Here is a 21,192-nt window from a genome sequence, read left to right on the forward strand (position 1 = left end):
AGTACTCTATAATGCTAGTTTTTCAGTACCACATAAGTACCATCTGTTACTTATTTTCACCTTACATTCCTTTGTAAACTGCTTTGAGATTTTTAACTAAGAATGGTTAGCTAAAAAGGTTAAATAAAAGGTAAACATTTTAAAGAAAAAGAAAACTATCTAATAAAGATTAAATATTGTCTAATCCAGGCAATCCAGAGTGATTTACAATTATGGTTTAATGTAAGATTAGAAGGACTAACCCCACGGACTAATTTAGCTGTAGCACATACAGACATAAATATATATATATATATATATATATATATATATATATATATATATACACACACACACACACACACACAATTATATATATATATATATATATATATATATATATATATATATATATAAAATACAAAATGATAGAGTGTATATATATATATATATATATATATATATATATATATATATATATATATAAAATACAAAATGATAGAGTGTATATATATATATATATATATATATATATATATATATATATATACACATACATACACACACACACACACACACATACATACATACATACATTATATATACACACATTTTATATATATATATATATATATATATATATATATATATATATATATATACACACACACATACATACATAAATTATATATACACACATTTTATATATATATATATATATATATATATATATATATATATATATATATATATATATATATATACACACACACACACACATACATACATAAATTATATATACACACATTTTATATATATATATATATATATATATATATATATATATATATATATATATATACACATACATACATACATACATACATTATATGTACACACTTTATATATATATATATATATATATATATATATATATATATATATATATAAATGTCTGTGTATATGTATGTGTGTGTATATACATATACACACACAAACACACATTTTATATATATAGACTAATTTTATGTTTATTTGTGTATATATATAATTATATATATATATATATATATATATATATATATATATATATATATATATATATATATATATATATATATATATATATAATACTTTTCATGAGTAGGAGATCAAGTTTAAGGTAGTAAAACACTGTATTGGCTGTTTAGATTTTGTCTTAATTTGACAACTCAGGATGACAGCCTGCTTTAACTGGAAAAAGCTCAGTCACCTCTTTCTGCCTACTTGGCAGTGACAAAGACTTTAAAGACTATACTTTCCTAGCTAGGCTTGAGTGTCAAGTGTTCAAACTACACTTACAGAGCTGAGTGTGGAGATGGAGCAGTAGGGAAAGTGGAAAAAAAATGTTGCTTACCGCACAACACAAATAAACTAGAGAAAACTTTTTCAAAGGCAACACTGGAGAGACAGAAAGAACCAAAAACCAAAGCTTTCTCTGAATTCGTTGGATGAAATGTGTTCCTCTCCACTTTACCTGGATAAAGAGGAGATTTCACTCAAGTTCCCTGGGCTGCCATCAGTGACATGGCCTACTGCTGCAGCGGAGACCTCAGCCTGCATTAGTATCTTCTCCCTGTCTCCCTCTCTCTCTTCTTCCTCTTGGTCCTCCAGTGCCGAAGGAAAGCCTGCCTGTCCTCTCTCACTCCTTGGCACAATTTCCACATGGTCTATGTCTGGAACAGTCAGTGGAAGAGGTGGTGGGGCAGGCATACAGGGGGTTGTGTCAATGCCACTGTCAGTGGAGGCACCTTTAATGTAAGTGAGGGTTGCAGGATCCATGGGGTCTTCTGAGCCAAAGCGCTTGTCATCACTGCTGCTTGAAGCATTACTGGATAGAGTGTTGCTACTGGAGTGACTAGAGCAATGACTGTGATCATTCTTCTTTTGGACCTACAAAACATAGCATTCTACAGTTATTAAATGCTTAACCATTTTGACATAACAGCATTCTCAGACAGAAACTAAATTTGCAATCCAAGCTCTTTAACATAAACATGTTTTTTTTTTTTAACTAAAGCCTTGCACAAGTTCATGAAATGCTTAGAAACTTCACAAGGATTTGAAAATGTTTAGCTCTTCAGCATCTAGCATGTCATGGCTTTATATAAGTAATGGAAAATGCAGTTATTGTAAATATGATTTTTGTTCAGAGACCAAAGGCAACTAAACCTAATGGATAACTGGAGCTTTTGAACTGGAGAATGGAAATTCTGGAGCTTTTATCTACACAAATCCTTATACAGATGCATTGCACTAGTCTTTTTCAGCCACTTCTACTTCATCTACTTTTCCAAAAATGTCGGAAGAAAACGGCTGAAGGAGCTTTGACCTCTCCTTTGCACTGTTGGATTTAAAAACATTTCACCATTTTTTGTAACATTTACTGAGATCTATTTTGCTCACCTGTGGGAATTTGATGGGCAAGTCTTTTATTTCCTGCTTCTGTATATCTCTGTTCAGTATCCTAGTGGATGGGATGTGCCACTTGGCTTCTGAAACAAAAGATGCTGAAAATAATTAGCTTAATTTTTCATGAGCCTACATAGTCCGTTGAAACAGCATTTTGAATCTTTCTATAGTTCAATGAGGTGTGCAGCTTACCAGCAGATCTGGCCCAGTCCAGTCTCGATTCTTGCACTCTATAGCCTTCTGTCTGCTTCCCTTCAGCCTGGTCATGAAAAGCAGGGGACTGACATCTACACATTAGATAAAAGCAGTTGCAAGCAACAGGTTTCTCTCCATATTTTGCATAGACTCATGGTCTAACATTTTGTCTCAGTGAGTTAAAACCATAAAAAATCTTATAGATAACCTACAAATGAAAGTGTGCAAGTTACATATTTAAATACATATTTTTAATTTACATAATCTGCTCTGCTGAAAATGTTCCTATACACTGCACCTTATTAATTTTGGAATGTCTTAATATTTGACTATGTTTCTGCAGAGACTTCATTCCATTACATTAACAAGGCCACTAGTGAGGCCAGGTACGAGTTAGTTGATCAAGTTTTTCTCACAAATAGCATTACAACTCATCCTACTTATAATCCAAATGACGCTGAATTCATGACTCTGTACAAACCACATTTTTCCAATCCACTCTCATCAAATCCTTTCTGTAAGGATCTTGCACTGTGCATGGAGTACAATGTCATACTAAAACAATGAAGGGCCCTAAACTATGCCACAAATTAGGAAGCATAAAATTGTCTAACCGAACTAAGGAGCCTTTACCAAAGCATTAAAAAAAACCAAGACAACTTTAAACACTCTCTCTCACGTTACATTATGCATTCAAGCATCAAGGTATTATCCTAGCACCTGGCAATCCCAGAAAAAATGGCAGACAATGAGGCCTAATTCATTACTACCGTGTTTCCACTGTTGCTAGGACATAGAAACACTTATTATATAGCACTAATCCAGTTTAAATCTTGAGAAATTAATGAAAAAAAAAATCTTGATGAAGGGTTTTTCAGTTCGTCAACAACAAAAAGAAAAATTCTCAATACTGATATCAGAACTAATTTAATTTTTATTTACTGATGCCAAAAATGACTAAATGAATAACATTTTGAATAAAATCATATCACTATTTTTTCTACTTTATTAGATTAAAAAACATATTACTGAATCAGTGACATGGTGTCAAATTAGATAATAGACACTTCCCACTCTCAGAAAGTTCAACTGGGGAATGATACAAGGTGTTTTATGTGGTGATAGCTGTCCAATCCAGCGTGAAGATTCAGAGCATGGGCATGTGACAGACAGAGAGAAAACCAGCAAATTAGAGATATGTTGAGGGTGTTTTGTTGTAGAAAGCTACAATTACATGGTGCACTCACAATTGTCACAATTAGTCAACTGGTGCAAACAGCAGATTTCACATTATTTACACATTCTTGTTGATTCAATAATAAAATGGCATTTCGGAGCTGGATCTGTTTATTTTTCATTTGCACATTTAAATTGTGTAAAATGTTAGTTAAGAATAGTTTACCATCAGTGTCATCAGTTCTCTGAACACCCCATTAAATATGCCATTCAGTAAATATTCCTGACATGTTCTACGAATTTCCCAGCTAACCTGGTTTATTGAGTCTGTCTATCCTTTCCTTATTTGACAGTATCAGGAGCATGTTGGTACCTTTAGTATTGCTAAGCTAAGTATGCACACAATTTAGTTGGCCACTGTAACCTACTAAACAAAACCAAAATTATAGTGCTAACTTGCTCATTACCTAACTAGCTAATGTTAGCAAACAGAAATGTACCAGTGTTCTGACAAGGATATTTTGCTAGCCTAACTCACATGAAGCTGAAGTCAGCTTTTTGTTCAAGTTTCCAATTCACATTAAATGATGCAGCAGTGACATTGTCACCTCAGGCCAATATCAATGTTGTTTTAAGAAATAAATGAGTATACCAAAAGAACATCACATATTATCTTTGGCATCTTTACAATATATCTAGTTTGTGCATTTGGAAGGCATATTAAAAAAAAAGAAATTTCAAGATGACTGAACAAAGGCTCGAGAAGCTGGATATTCTCAAGTTTAATAGTAGCAGGCAGTTATCTGCATTTTGGGAACCGAGAAAGACAGACAGACGAAATGCGGGAGCAGACCAAGCGCCATTCTTTTTATTTATTTAACACATGTTTATTCTTTTATTATTTTTTTTTATGTAAACATTAATCAACCATTTTTATCCATTATTATTATTTACACTCAATCCCATAAAAACCTGTTTTGGCCTGATGGGTTTTTCAAATAAATCTGGCAAAAACCATTGAAGCATTGACCAATTCAACCCATATCTTACACTGTAAAGGCTACAAAATTAGTTAAAGCAGCCTTTATGACAGATTACACGTACTGAAATAAACATTTATGTAGGGTTATGTCATTTGTCATGACAAGCTTATGTAGGTGTCTTGTAGCCTTATGAACAATATCCTACATTAATATCACTGAATTTACAAAGACTTTTGCTGAATTTGTGCTACCACTTGTGAGTAAATTCAATGAGTGCTCAAGAATCATGAGTACTCATGAACTGCAATCTGACACAGCAGACAAACGAGCCCTTACCGTACCCCAAATTAGTCACATAATCTGTTACCTTGTCAACTGGTTGGCTTAATATCTTGTCCAAAAATGAGTGCCAGGCTGTACAACGTAGGTATTGTTTGTACTTCATGCCTATAAGTGTTAGCTACTAACTGATTTGTAAAGTTACATAACTGCTGGGTTACAGTTTGCTTCACAGTTAGACAACTGCACACAATTTTGTCAAAAAAAAGTTTTTTGTTTTTTTTCATTGACTAAAACTAACTGCCACTTCATTCACAGTAAAATAGATTTTTTGTTTTTAAAAATCACTATAAAATGGTCTAAAACTTAAAAGACATTTACGTCAAATGACTAAGGCGATGTCTAAACGAATAAAGAAATTAAAACATTACACTGGTCTCATCAAACAGTCCTTGTTTCGACATTGAAGACATGAGGAATTCTGTAGTTAGTTTCAGCCAAGTGATGATTTCACAATCATAGCAATCATATACAGTGGGGCAAAAAAGAATTTAGTCAGACACTGATTGTGCAAGTTCTCCTACTTAGAAAGATGAGAGAGGTCTGTAATTTTCATCATAGGTACACACTTCAACTATAAGAGACAAAAAAAAAATCCAGGAAATCATATTGTAGGATTTTTTAAGAATTTATTTGTAAATTATGGTGGAAAATAAGTATTTGGTCAATAACAAAAGTTCAACTCAATACTTTGTAACATAACCTTTGTTGGCAATGACAGAGGTCAAACGTTTCCTGCAAGTCTTTACAAGGTTGACGCACACTGTAGCTCGTATTTTGGCCCATTCCTCCTGCAGATCTCCCCTAGAGCAGTGATGTTTTGGGGCTGTCGCTGGGCAACACGGACTTTCAATTCCCTCCAAAAATGTTCTATGGGGTTGAGGTCTGGAGACTGGCTAGGCCACTCCAGGACCTTGAAATGCTCATTACGGAGCCACTCCTTCGTTGCCCGAGTGGTGTGTTTGGGATCATTGTCATGCTGGAAGACCCAGCCACGTTCCATCTTCAATGCTCTCACTGATGGAAGGAGATTTTGACTGAAAATCTCACAATACAATACACGGCCCGTTCATTCTTCCCTTAACACGGATCAGTCATCCTGTACCCTTTGCAGAAAAACAGCTCCAAAGCATGATGATCTTGTGTGGGGCCCCAGATCGAGGGAGATTATCAATGGTCTTGTATGTCTTCCATTTTCTTACAATTGCTCCCACAGTTGATTTATTCACACCAACCTGCTTGCCTATTGTAGATACACTCTTCCCACCCTCTTGCAGGTCTACAATTTTCTTCCTGGTGTCCTTTGACAGCTCTTTGGTCTTGGTTAAGTTTGGAGTCTGACTGTTTGAGGCTGTGGACAGGTGTCCTTTACACAGATAACGAGGTCAAACAGGTGCCATTAATACAGGTAATGAGTGGAGGACAGACGAGCTTCTTAAAGAAGTTACAGGTCTGTGAGAGCCAGAAATCTTGCTTGTTTGTGGGTGACCAAATAATCATTTTCCACCATAATTTCCAAATAAATTCTTTAAAAATCCTACAATGTGATTTCCTGGATTTTTTTTCTCATTGTGTCTCTCGTTGTTGAAGTGTACCTATGATGAAAATTACAGACCTCTCTCATCTTTCTAAGTAGGAGAACTTGCACAATCAGTAGCTGACTAAATACTTTTTTGCCCCACAGTATGCATGCAATTTAAAAGAATAGTAATTCACATAATTTTTCATTTACCATAGATGTAGCTGGTCAGCCAAGACATGTTTGGTGTCCTAATACTGCTTCTTTAGTTTTGCACTTGCTATAGGCTTTTACAGTAAATACATGCCCAAAGCTTTGCTAAAACCACATTCAGGCCATTGTTTATGCTGTCCAGACTTGTTAGTGTGCATTTTTGTAGCTAACAGTAAGCATATTAGATGAAGCTATGCCAGAGCCTGCAGATGAAACTTCTAATTATCTGGATGCTCATATCTCCTCGCAGTGGTGGTAAGGATGGCAATGAATTTTGCCGAGTGACCATTGGAACAAGGAATTATAGAAATAAAAGTTTTGCACTAAAAATTAGGACATGAGACAAAACTTTTGTGACTGTTCTGCTTAATGGAAAGAAGTTTGGTCACCCTGAACTTTTCAAGTTATTTCACCCATATTTTGGTACATCTAGTTCCAGTTGAACTCCAACTTGACATCCAGTTCTTCTAAGAGAGTATTTCTTCCTTTTCCTTTTTCCTGTGTCTAATCAGTCAAAACATGCTCTGGGTGGATCTTTGTTCAGCGCCTACGTAATTGATATTACACAGTTTGCAGTTCACATCACTTAAACAGTAATAGATACAGGAAAGGGAAAGGGTCTGTTGCTGGGTTTCTGTCTTTGTCAAGTATCTGAACATCTGAGTAAATACTAGTGCCATTCTGTGAATACCAGAGAAAGGCACCTTACTTCTTCATATGCATTCTTTTGTCCTGATCTATTCTATTCTACAATAATAACAGGTCATAAGGCTCTGGAGACCAAAAGACTTTAATGCTGTGATGATGGTCTTACCCATTGTATCCAACTTTCTGGCTCCAAGTACCACAGGGTCCTGGGTCACTAGAAGTGGACTGGTTACTGGGAGAGCTACAATAGGGCAGACTAGGGTTTCCTGTTGAGCTCTGGACCAGCTCAAAGTCATGCAGGATCCTACACAGACACACAAAAGAAGAGAATCTAGTTATGTAAAGTTGGCTGTGAAACAGTGGAAGGAATACTATAGGTAGAAATGTCAGGCACTTTCAGGTAAACTCTGTATGTCAGTTTATACATTTCAATAATGGATACAAACTTGCACATCAAGACTTCCACAATCAACTCTGTATGTTCCTGAAACTCCACCAACTGTTTATAAAACATGTAAGTAAACATAGCTTAATTTTGGAGGGTGAGTCATGTAACAATATTTGAACTCTGAAGGGGATAAAAACTGCATTTGTGGTTATTATAATGAGTAGTATAATATGCAGTGTATACAAAAACTATATAAACTCATCGATAAAAAAAAAAAAAAAAAAAAAAAAAAGTTGCACCCAGAAGGAATTAACTGACAGAAATGAAACTTGGTGAGTAGGTTTGACATTGTGAGACATACAAACGATTCAAGTTTCACACTAAGAAATGGTGGGCCTTAGCACTGTGCCTGTCTGACTATATGAGGTCGTCTCCCTGCAAGTGCTTTCCATTCAGATTTGTGCTGTTGTGTTTGCCGCATCCTTTGCAAGCAAAATATGCCTCGGAGAAGAGTTCGAAAGGAATTTGAGCAGCTGGAAGAGTTAGACAGGTGTCGCATTGTAGGACTCCAGGAAGTGGGATGGTCTTATCGACATATTGCACGGCATTCTGGTGTGGATACTTACCTTAGCTGTTGGTGGCAGTGAAAAGAAGAAGGCATTAAAGGATAGAAGAATATCATCCGACATGTGGAGGGACCAACAGCCACGATTGCGGACATTCAGCAAGCCGTGATTCCCTCCATCAGTCATCCTGTTGGTGCCAGAAACATTGGCAGATGGCAGCACAGCGCAGGACTACATGCACGCAGACCGTTATGACAGCGGGCCTTAACACCATGTCAAAGACTGCAGTGGTGTTGTTCCAGACTGTCATGGAGTGACTCAGAATGGCAGGGAGTCAATCTAACATATAATGAGTAATGAGTCCCACTTTTGCCTTTGTGGAGACGATCAAAGCATCCCTGTGTGGAAGTACTGTGGTCAGTGCCAAGGTGAACAGTTTGTTGTTGTGCGTCACATGTCCTGAAGGACTGGTGTCATGGTGTGGGGTGCAACTTCATATGATGCCAGATCACCTTTGGTCTTTGACAGGTGCTTTGACAGCCCAACTATACGTTAATGAGGTCCTGCAACCAGTGTCCCTTTTTTGAATGCACACTCTGGTGCGAGAGTCCAACAGGACAACGCTTGTCCACATACTGCTGTCATCTCAATACTCAAGACACTACTTCTGTATGTACAGCTCAATAAATTCCTCATATTATTTTCAATCATTTATTGTGCCTGGTAACCTTTATCTTCCTTCCAAATAGCATTGCAATCAGACACTTTCTGGGTACAACTATTTTTTTGATGATGAGAATATAATACTTCAGTTTATCACCACTAAAAAAAATGACAGAAGATGATCAGAATTAATCCCATGCAAAGATGTTTGCAAAAATATTGCTTTTCCATAACAAAATATTTGTTTTCCATTTGTTGGTAAGCATCTTTTTTTTGCACTGACTGTGCAGGGGAGAGATTTATAGGAGGGAAAAAAATAAATGCTCAACACTGAAAAAGAGGGGTCCTCTGTGTGTGGAGTTTGCATGTTCTCCACGTGTCTGCATGGGTTTCCTCCAGGTTCTCCGGTTTCCTCCCACAGTCCAAAGACATGCAGTTAGGCCAACTGGACATGCTACATTGCCCCTAGGTGGGAGTGTGTGTGATTGTGTATGTCTGTCTGTCTGCCTTGCAATGGACTGGTGACCTGTCCAGGGTGTATTCTGCCTTCCGCCCATTGACCGCTGGGATAGGCTCCAGCACCACCCCCACCCTGCGACCCTGAGGGAGAAGCGGCTTAGAAAACGTGTATGTGTGTGTGTTTGTGAAAAAGTGCAATCCTTATCCTTGACTCATATGCACAAACACATGAACTGTTGCAAGTTAACAAAACTCCCCTGCAGTGTGTAGCTGTTTGTGATAGAGTCAAGTATCAGTGTACTGAGTTCTCTTTTTTTCATGTTTTCAGACTCTCTTTTCTCTCCCAGCCTCACTTATTTATCTGTATCAGTCTTTTGCTCTGCCATCTCTCCAACTACCTGGTAAAATGTAGAACAGGGCATAAGATGATTTTAAGTGTTTGACATTGGAATTGAAAATCTATTCGTCTAAACTAACATTTTATCTCTTATAGCTTCATCCAATCAAAGTATTTATTTGAGTTGAATAAACCCAGTTAAATGTTTGATCATGTAAAGTGATTTTTTATGTTGAACTAATGAACCAATTATTAATTTATTTATTTCTAAACATTGCTGTTCCCAGGGATGGAAGTAACGAATTACAATTACTCTCGTTACTGTAACGAAGTTTATTTTTTATGGATTTATACATTGAGTATTTTTTAAAAACTGCAGCTTTACTTTCAATTCGATTTGCCTCTGTTCCAGAGTAAAGAAAAAGTTCTAAAGTTTTTCTTTTTTCAAGGTGGACGCTCATTCCATGTCAGGTGGGTAAAATGAAATGCTGCAGAAGTGAACTGGAGCTTTTAAAATGCAGACTAAATTCAGACCTAAATGACTGAGTCACGTTCAGCTGGGGCTGACGTTGAAGAAAATCCTTGGACACATTTAAGGGACCATTTCAACTTTCAGAGCAAGAAAGGCGACAGCGTCATTATGCAGTGTACCCCAGTAATGCGGAGATGGCCACTTACAAGAACTCTTCATCCAACCTGTGCAAGCATGTTCAAGTAATTTAGCCAATTATCTGTAGCCGTGGAATTTCAGATTTATTTATAGTAATGGGCTTTGAGTAAGTAGCTTTGCTGATTTGGTTCGCATGGGTATTGGTAGATGAACTTGGTATAAACGTGGTGTTCTAGCAAAAGCTAACTTTATGTTTTTTAAGCTACATCCATGCCAGACATCAGCTACGGTTCTCACTCGGTTAATGCTAACGTTTGTGATTTCAGACCTGATGGAGGTCGTTGTGCTGTGAAAGAGTACAGATGATTTTGTTCAACGCAATATTTCCTGTTATAGCGAACGCTGTCATGTTATGTTCTTACTTAAAGTAGCAAAAGTAATTCATTGTAATTCTTGTGTTTTTGTTTCTGTTCTAAAGATGACATGGTGCAAAAATCCGTCAGCTTGACTCTGTCAGATGAGGTGGCATTATAATGTTGCTCAATATGTTTCAGGCAGAAATGTATGATAAGACAAAGTGAAAGTTATATGTGCCCCCTTCGTGTACCATGTTTATAAAGCACAATATGAAAATTAGATGGTATCAGTTGTTTATAATGTAAATATTATAACTTAATGTTTCTTTTTTTTTATTTTTAGGCATATCTGTAAGCAAGAATGTGCTTAATCATAAGTCAATACTCCGTTTAGCATGAATGTAATAAATTCCAGCTGTATGAAAAAGGTACATTGCTTATATTCATTCACACTGATGGAAATGTTTTGTTTACAAAGGAAACATCCTTTTAAGCTGAAGGCCTACAGTGGCCTTGGAGCAGCACGAAAGCGAACCCTAGAAGACAATGGACCAGCAAATGTCCCTAACAAGCAAACAAAGATATCTGATGTGATTGAAGTTAGTGCTTCTAGATGTGTGCCACAGCAGAGTTGAAAAGCTTATTATCCGCTTTATTTGTGAGGGTCTTCATACATTTTCTGTTGTTGAAGAACCTGCATTTAAAAATCTTTCGTCAACACTGAATCCACAATGCAAGGTCCTTCCTAGACCCACTCTTCAAACTAAAATACAGGAAGCAACTCAAATGAAGGTAAATTTAAGATCACATCTTAGAACAGTTACCCATGTTGAAATTACCTTCTTGAACGAGTATTGTATTGCCATGAAGCCTGTGGTGAAGGCTTTAAACATCCTTCAGTCTGAGACAAATGCACACATGGGATGGCTACTACTTGTGATCTTCCAGCTACAAGCAAAGCTCAGAAGAATGGACGCTTCCTCCAAGATGTGTCTGCCACTCATCAAAGCCATTCAGGATAGTGTCCAAAAGTGCTTTGGTGGGATGATGGAGGACCCTGAGCTAATAGCTGCAGCAATCCTTCTGCCAAAGTTCAAGACCACTTGGACTGAGAATGCTGATGTCATAGAGGCAGGTGTGTGCACATTAAGAGCAGGCATGCAGTTTTCAAATGTAACATAGAAATCCTCTGGCTGTAGATAAACAAGATCTTAGTATATGCCCGTAACAGTATTACTACTAATAGTAAAACAATAGCAACAAAAGGTTTTTGTTGTCACCATATTGACCACTTGCATCTTTACACATTGCGTTTAAGTATAATAAAAAGCAAATTGATTACTGAAGGTAACTAAAAACGAGTCCTGTGCTCTACCGGTCATCCTGCATTCATGCAATATCATAGGCATCAGGATTTTGACTACATACCTTTTTGTTGTGATACTTGGTCCATGAAGGATTATGTTGCAACAAAGTCATTTGTCACAGTACTCAATACATGTGGGTGTTTTGTGTTTTGGATGTTATACAAGTTTAGTCCATGTGAAAACTCTCCTTGAACAAATGACTCAGGGCGACATGGAACAAATTGGGCAGCATTCATCAGATGAAGATAATTTCTTCTCTTCAATGAAATCCAGAAGGACACAGAGTACAGGGGAGCTTGACGAATACCTTGCTTGTGTCTCAGACAAGATGGACCTACTAAACTCGTTTCATCAAAAAACTGTCTCTAAAACTCGACACTGGCCTGCCTGCACCTGCTGCCTGCGAGTGTCTGTTCAGCTGTGCTAACTTTGAAAACCAGCTCCTACTCAAACTGACCAGCAAATTCACAGAGTAATAATCTACAAAACTTCCACCGTTGTGGATTTCTGTGTGTGAACAGATGTGCTGATTTCACGCAACAATTTTTTTTTTTTGTCAGTCCTCACATGCAGTATGTATACTACATACTTGTTTGGTTGCATGTTGTATCAGTACCTCTTTTAGTTACATGGGGTATCAGAGTTTTTCCATTCTGTGGAAACACCATTTTATTATTTTATTTATTCAATTCCTTTTTTCCATGCTGTTCAATACTTGTGTTTGCCAAAACTATTAATGTGGTCACCTATTGACATGTTTGATTATTTGTTAGTATATTTAGTATAATTTTATTTAAGTTTAATTGTATATATTTAGTTATTTATTTATTTCAACACTTTATATCTTTATTTTTTATTCCATTTAAAATTATTTGTGTTTATTTCATGGTCTAATTTAATTTGTGAATGCTCTTTAGTTTGTAATGGTGATCTGAAATTAAAAATAATGTTTTATACATGCTATTGCCCTGTATGCATTACCTGGGAAGTGTCCTAGATGACCACATACCCACATGTGTGGATTAACAGTTAATAATAATAAAAAAAAAAAGTAAGTAACTTTTACTCAAAGTACATTTAAAATAAGTTACTTTTTACTTTTTATTGAGTGGATTTTTACACAAGTAATTTTACTTATACTTGAGTACAATTTCAGCATAGTAATGGTACTTTAACTTAAGTAAAATAATTTAGTACTCTTTACACCTCTGGCTGTTTCTATTCTCATCACATGAGCGAGCAGTAAGAAAAAACATAAAAATACCTGGTACCATCCTGGTATTTCTTGTCAAAGGAGGTACTGCGGGGGATTGCCACACACTGGCACATTTGCTGTCCACAGGAGGGCCTGTCCACAGGAGGACCCTGGGGCACATGCATCATACGGTGCCAGCCAGCTCCAGCACCGACTGTCTTGTACTCCATAACAGTAAAGCTACACAGCTCTGAGCAAGCCCTGGCAGAGAGAGAAAGAGTGCACAACAGAGGAACTCAGTTCAGAGCACAGTATTACACAGAGACTGCTGGTCTAAAAAAGTGCAGCCCTTCATCTTCTCTCAATGTAATTGCTGTAACAAAGACCGTAAGACATATACAAACACTAAGCTAGTTTAATAAAATAGTTTCACAACAAAGTGGCCTCATTTCTTAATGAACACGTTCAAGTTGTTGCTACTGGGACAAAAACTCCACACTGAATTATTTATTTTTCTTTCAGAAAATGTCCGTTGTCCTATTAAATGTGTTAAAATTTCATGAAAAATGGACCATTGGTTCTATTCAAAGAGGTTTTCTCTTTCTGTAAAGTTATCACTTTAGATTTGTGTTAGTTTGTGTCTCATCAGCAATGAAGTACAACATTCTTAATTACAAGTAAAATATTAAACTAACAAGCATGATTGTGGTAAATGGACGCACTCATTGAACAGTTTAGCTCATCAAAATTAACTCAATGTATCTAAATGAAAATATAAAAGCATACAGGGCAACACTCAAAACTAACTTGATGTGTTAGATAGATCAACGCTCAGATGGATTTAATCAGGTTTGAAACGGCTAGGAGGTTATACACGTATTATGACACTATATGTTCCTTTTGATAAAATTAGGGGCATCTTAACTCTCAAATCTTTTTTTTTTTTTAGTCACCACAATTTCAGTTGGGACTGAATTCAGGGCAATCAGTTCTATCAGTTCATTACTTCATAAACTTATTCTAAGTGCTGATAAGAAAACAGTATTACAGAATCATCTTAACTACACAAAATTTCCTAAACAGACAACTCAAGTGGTGTCCTGACCTCTGTACTAACCTTTCATTTCTTAAATTTGTCATTCCACAAGTTAACAATGACACTGCATTTAGGGTCAGACGCAACAGTCAGCATAATGGTGTTACACTTACTCATGTTGCTGAATGGTGGTTTCCCTTGTGGCAGTTATGTTTTTTTCCCTAAATCGGTACATGAAAAAATCCTAGACAGTGAAGACATGTTCTCTACCATTATTACTTGCCCCTGTCAATATTAGTGAGAATTTGTCAAATTGGTTGGCTATATATCTGATAACCGCACTCAAAAAAATAAAACTTCGATTCCCCAGACACATGGCTGTTCCCTGGTTTTGGTGAGTTTGGATTCTTCAACAAGCTCTTTCAAATTAAAAAACTAAAATTTAAATGTACTGGCCCATTTTAGCTTAACCAGCTGGCTAAAATGGGCCACACGCGCACACACACACACACACACACACACACGTTTTTGGTGTGATGTAATAACATGATTTCCTTTCTGATTTCCTGGTGTCTCTCTTTTCTCTTTTAAAGTCTTTAATTCTTTTTCTTGTTTTCTGTTTTTTCTTCTCTCCCAAAAGTTCTTTCTTCCATTTTAATGACTTCTATACCGTTGAAACATTTTAGATTCAAATTATTTTCCTACAGACTTGTGCGGTGGACATTTCTCTTTATATTTATTTCCTTTCCTTCCTACTTTCTTTTTTCTTCCTTTTTCTGTTTCTTTTCTTTCACTAATTCTTTCTGCCAAAGTATTTCCTTGCCTTACAAACACTGCATTTTCTTCAGATTATGCAAATCTGGTTTTCTGTTGTGCTGCCTTGCCAACTGTGAGCATAACAGGATAACACTCCAGTTATTTTAATAAACATAATTTTTGAGTCTTAGTACATTTCTGATTTTTCTGAGATCATAACACTAAATATCTAAGCCCACTTCTTAACAGATACTGTTTGCGTTTCCAAGTGAAAAATGAAACTTCAGTACCGATTAAGAAACAATATCATTCAATTACACAGCAGCCTTTACATAGAGCACAAAATACACAATATGAAAGTACGAAATGAAAAGGTTTTGTCCAAGCATAACTAATAGTTTTTGAACTGCATTTTTTAGATGGAGCATGCAATGACCACACACATTTCCACACACGTTAACTTTTTTTATATCACCTATCATACAGCTTATAACGCACAGCTCTCCCCTTTTTTAATCTTTAAAAGTTCATTTCCCCTGACCTTTTTAACATTTTTAAAACAAAAACAACTAAGTATACACATTTAAACTTGAGAAGAACAAACTAATGAGAAAAAAAAAAAACACAAAAAAATCCCAATAAACAATGGCTTTATAGACTATAGCATTGACCCATTTTAACCAAATTTTGCCATTGAAAGTAACGTTTTCCCATTCTTGCTTGTTATAGGATTTCGGCAGCTCATCAGTGCGGGGTTTCCTTTGTCATATTTTTCATTTCATAATGCGCCAAATGTTATCAATGGGTAGCAGACCTGGACTGCAGGCAGGCCAATTAGCATCTGAACTCTTAACATGGAGGAATGCTGTTGTTATATGCGCAGAATGGGTTTGAAATTGTCTTAATGAAATAACCAAGGCCCTCCCCAAAAAAGACTCAAACGATTTATTGGACCACAGGACACTTTAACTTCGCTGAGCTTGGGCCCAGAGAAGGTGGCAGCTTTTCTGGATCCGGTTTATATACGGTTTCTTCTTTGTGCTTTAGAGTTTTAACTTGCATTTGTGGATGCAGCGCCACACCGTTTTCACAGACAGTGGTTTTCAGAAGTGGTTTTCTGAGCCCATGTAGTGATTTCTACTAGAGAGGGTCCAAAGGTCATGGCCACAAATACTGTTTCTTTTTTAGCCTTGTCCCTTACATACAGAGATTTCTCCAGATTCTCTGAATATTTTAATGATATGTACCTTAATATTGTTGAGTGCATTATCTTTGTTTTTTCAAAATATTTTTGATTGTAGTTTTAATTAATTTTTTTTTTTTTGTAGTTGAAGATAAAAATCATGATTTTCAAGGTTATAAATTTTTTTAGAGACTCAAAATCCCTCAATTTGTCTCTTTCCATGATTTTCAATAAGCTGTTATGCCTTCTGTCAGCCAAATTTTGAACCTAACATCAAGCTTATTTGCTATGAACTCAGAATCATGGGCACACACTATGTTCAAATTCTCAAGCTTTTAGTTGGGTTTTTCTATGACGTCTTCTCTTTTAAATAAATCACTTTTTTCTACTGCCTGGATAGGGGGTTTCTTTATCAATGATGATGGTCTTGTCTGGCTGCAAAGTGGTAGTTTTTTATTTTGGTAAAGCCATACCTCCTCTATCCTTAGGGAGCTGCAAAGTCTAAAATCTTATTCTTGGTTTCTGTCCCTGCCATATACAGTACTGTGCGAAAGTCTTAAGCACCCAAGACACATTTTCAAAATCAATTTATTTGTGTAGTATGTATTTATTTCCTGAGAAAAGTGTTAATATTTGAATAAACAAAATGTTTAAAAAACAATTTTAATTAATAATGGTCGAGCTGTGTGCTCATGATCAATGTGCTCATGATGTAATTGATGATATTAAGGAGTCAAGGAAAAATATGGACCCAAGAAATTCTTGTTACTTTTTATTGTTTTTGTTTATTTGATTTATGAATATGACTTTATTCTAATGTATATTGTGATAAACGCACTACTGAGGTAAATTGTTTAAAAATTAGCTTAGATGCCTAAAACTCTCACAGAGTACTGTATACTTTGAAAGAATTTCATCCCATTGGAAGACCATTTTTAAGAATTCAGTACCTCTTTATGAATTCAACTCTGAAGTAAAGGCTAAGAAAAGGATTTAAGCTCCATCTTTGAACGTCAGTTTTAATTTTATTGATGAGATACAAAATCTGACAATTCACAAAGATCTCTGGGTAGATTATTTCCTAAATATTTTAATGAGTTCTAATCCCACCTGAAACTATATTTCTGTCTAAGGACGTTTGGAGGATTATAATTGAACATCAAAACTTGAGTTTTCTGACCATTTAATTTTGAGTATTCTGAAAATGCAGTGTAATGTTCTAAATTTCTCAACTGAGTGAATGAGTTGGGGGGCTTGCTCAAAAACAGTAAGACATCAGCTGCATATAGCACCAGTGTGTGTTCATCATGCTTTATGGAAATACCTTTTATAAAGGCATCTTGTTCAGGCTAAATGCTCAATGTACAAGGCTAAAAGGGAGGAAGACAAAGGGCAATCTAGTCTTGTGCCCCATTTGAAAACAACAGTATCAGACCAATTACCTTTACTTTTACTTGCACAGTTTGTCTGTCATACAGCACTTGAATACTTTGGATAACCTCTTCTTGAAACCCAAAGCTATGTAAGACTTTATACAGATACCTGTAACTTCCTGAGTTGAAAGCCTTTTCTGCATCTACACATAGAGAGGCTTTCACATTGTGCTGTTTTATATAGTTAATAATCTGCAACGTATGTCTTATATTATCATGTGCTTGTCCATGTTGAATAAATCCTGTTTAGTCAAAATTCAATCTGCAGAAGAACCTTCTCAAGTTGTTTAGCTATAATGCTCACATACAACTTATAGTCTACATTAAGAACAGAAAACGGTTGATATGTTCCGCATTTAAGTACATTATATATATATATACAGTGGGTTGCAAAAGTATTCAGCCCCCTTGAACTTTTCAACCTTTTGCCACATTTCAGGCTTCAAACATAAAGATATGAAATTGTAATTTTTTGTGAAGAATCAACAACAAGTGGGACACAATTGTGAAGTGGAACGAAATTTATTGGATATTTTAAACTTTTTTTAGAAATAAAAAACTGAAAAGTGGGGCGTGCAATATTATTCGGCCCCTTTACTTTCAGTGCAGCAAACTCACTCCAGAAGTTCAGTGAGGATCTCTGAATGATCCAATGTTGACCTAAATGACTGATGATGATAAATAGAATCCACCTGTGTGTAATCAAGTCTCCGTATAAATGCACCTGCTCTGTGATAGTCTCAGAGTTCTATTTAAAGCGCAGAGAGCATCATGAAGACCAAGGAACACACCAGGCAGGTCCGAGATACTGTTGTGGAGAGGTTTAAAGCCGGATTTGGATAGAAAAAGATTTCCCAAGCTTTAAACATCTCAAGGAGCACTGTGCAAGCGATCATATTGAAATGGAAGGAGCATCAGACCACTGCAAATCTACCAAGACCCGGCCGTCCCTCTAAACTTTCAGCTCAAACAAGGAGAAGACTGATCATAGATGCAGCCAAGAGGCCCATGATCACTCTGGATGAACTGCAGAGATCTACAGCTGAGGTGGGAGACTTTGTCCATAGGACAACGATCAGTGGTACACTGCACAAATCTGGGCTTTATGGAAGAGTGGCAAGAAAAAGCCATTTCTCAAAGATATCCATAAAAAGTCTCATTTAATGTTTGCCACAAGCCACCTGGGAGACACACCAAACATGTGGAAGAAGGTGCTCTGGTCAGATGAAACCAAAATCGAACTTATGTTTGGTGTACAAGCAATACAGCTCATCACCCTGAACACACCATCCCCACTGTCAAACATGGTGGTGGCAGCATCATGGTTTGGGCCTGCTTTTCTTCAGCAGGGACAGGGAAGATGGTTAATATTGATGGGAAGATGGATGGAGCCAAATACAGGACCATTCTGGAAGAAAACCTGTTGGAGTCTGCAAAAGACCTGAGACTGGGACGGAGATTTATCTTCCAACAAGACAATGATCCAAAACATAAAGCAACATCTACAATGGAATGGTTCACAAATAAACGTATCCAGGTGTTAGAATGGCCAAGTCAAAGTCCAGACCTGAATCCAATCGAGAATCTGTGGAAAGAGCTGAAAACTGCTGTTCACAAACGCTCTCCATCCAACTTCACTGAGCTCGAGCTGTTTTGCAAGGAAGAATGGGCAAAAATTTCAGTCTCTCGATGTGCAAGACTGACAGAGACGTACCCCAAGCCACTTGCAGCTGTAATCACAGCAAAAGGTGGCGCTACAAAGTATTAAAGCAAGGGGGCTGAATAATATTGCACGCCCCACTTTTCAGTTTTTTATTTCTAAAAAAAGTTTAAAATATCCAACAAATTTCGTTCCACTTCACGATTGTGTCCCACTTGTTGTTGACTCTTCACAAAAAATGTCAATTTCATATCTTTATGTTTGAAGCCTGAAATGTGGCAAAAGGTTGAAAAGTTCAAGGGGGCTGAATACTTTTGCAACCCACTGTATATATATATATATATATATATATATATATATATATATATATATATATATATATATATATATATATATATATATATACATACATACATACACACACACACACACACACACACACACACACACACACATTATATATATTCCTTCCTTGGGAATAGCAGTAATAATTGCCTCCCTCCATGACAAGGGCATTTTCCCTATAATCAATGCAAAACTGCAAGTTGAAAGAAGATGTGGTAGTAACTCTGCACAGAAAACTCCAAACCTTTCATCTATCTGTGCCAGGAGATTTATTTGACTAAATTAGTGAAATGTTTAATGTTACAATCCCAACACAGGCACCTGTTGTAAAAAAAATTAATTTAAAACTGCCTCTATTCCAGTCCTGTTTACCAACACAAATATCATGCTTACTTTACCTAGGTTAAGTGAATTACTCTTTAGTACTCTCCATAGGACCTTAGACTAAAGATTAGCTTTAAGTGGAAGGATGCAGTACCTTCTGGGCGTCCCATCCTCATGTGGCTGAACAACCACTACCGAGACATTGGTGGAAGTCCGCAGCAGCTCAATCATCTGCTCATGAGACAGCGTTGCAACAGTGACTTTGCAAATCTCAACTAGGCGGCTACCTGGGCGTAGCCCTGCTTGCCAAGCAAATCCGAAGGGCTCTACATCGGCCACTACTCCCTCAAAGTTCACATGGAAGCCCAGCTGGCCCAAAGCATTCCTGCGCAGAACCATCTCTACTGTCTCACAGCCTCTAGTAACTATCTGCAAAGGAGAGATTTGAATCATTAAAACGTTCAATACAAAATAATTTAATTATTCAAGTTAAAGTTGAAGAGATTATCCTGAAATCTGATTCATGTGCAGGAACCAAGCCCATAGTGCAAAACAGGAGCAATTCAAGCTCAGCTACCAGACTGTCAGAACAGGAAAAATGCAAATGCAAAGAAAATCAAAATGAACTTTCAAGACAAGTATGTGAACACAAAGTGTGAGCTGAACTGGTTGAATGGATGGCCTTTACATAAATTGAGTAAACACTATGAGCTAACACTAGTCAACTGCATTAAACTCCAGCATATGTAACAACGCTAATTTACTTTACCCTACCTGAAAACACTGCTGTAGAGACGTTTTAGCAGTTTGGATAGTGACAAGTTACTGGAAAACTTGTAAAAACTCAGTACAAAGAAATACAGGGCTGAAAGACACTCCTGACTACTTTCTCAGTGGCAAATTATTCTGAACATAATTCCAAATATTTATAGTTACTATACTTGTAACTTTGCCTTTCACATGGACAAATTAGACAGAGGAGCTTGATGCCTGTTCTGGCCAAATGTCTCT

General features: G+C 36.5%; 1 protein-coding gene across 3 annotated transcripts in view; it reads right to left on the bottom strand.

Annotated features, from left to right (window-relative positions):
• The window catches only part of sipa1l2 (signal-induced proliferation-associated 1 like 2), a 78,049-nt gene that overhangs the window by 12,685 nt on the left and 44,172 nt on the right, over positions 1-21,192 (bottom strand). For 2 of the 3 annotated variants that reach the window (XM_017683041.2, XM_017683042.2), the window contains 6 exons: positions 20,336-20,610; positions 13,514-13,705; positions 7,670-7,807; positions 2,623-2,717; positions 2,425-2,528; positions 1,496-1,911 (listed from right to left, as the gene is read on the bottom strand). In XM_017683041.2, coding sequence (XP_017538530.1) covers positions 1,496-1,911; positions 2,425-2,528; positions 2,623-2,717; positions 7,670-7,807; positions 13,514-13,705; positions 20,336-20,610 — 1,220 coding nt within the window. The remainder of the gene's footprint in view (positions 1-1,495; positions 1,912-2,424; positions 2,529-2,622; positions 2,718-7,669; positions 7,808-13,513; positions 13,706-20,335; positions 20,611-21,192) is intronic. The other variant, XM_017683043.2, reaches the window with a different exon arrangement.

This window comes from Pygocentrus nattereri, chromosome 15 (assembly GCF_015220715.1).
Source record: "Pygocentrus nattereri isolate fPygNat1 chromosome 15, fPygNat1.pri, whole genome shotgun sequence".
Taxonomy (NCBI): Eukaryota; Metazoa; Chordata; class Actinopteri; order Characiformes; family Serrasalmidae; genus Pygocentrus; species Pygocentrus nattereri.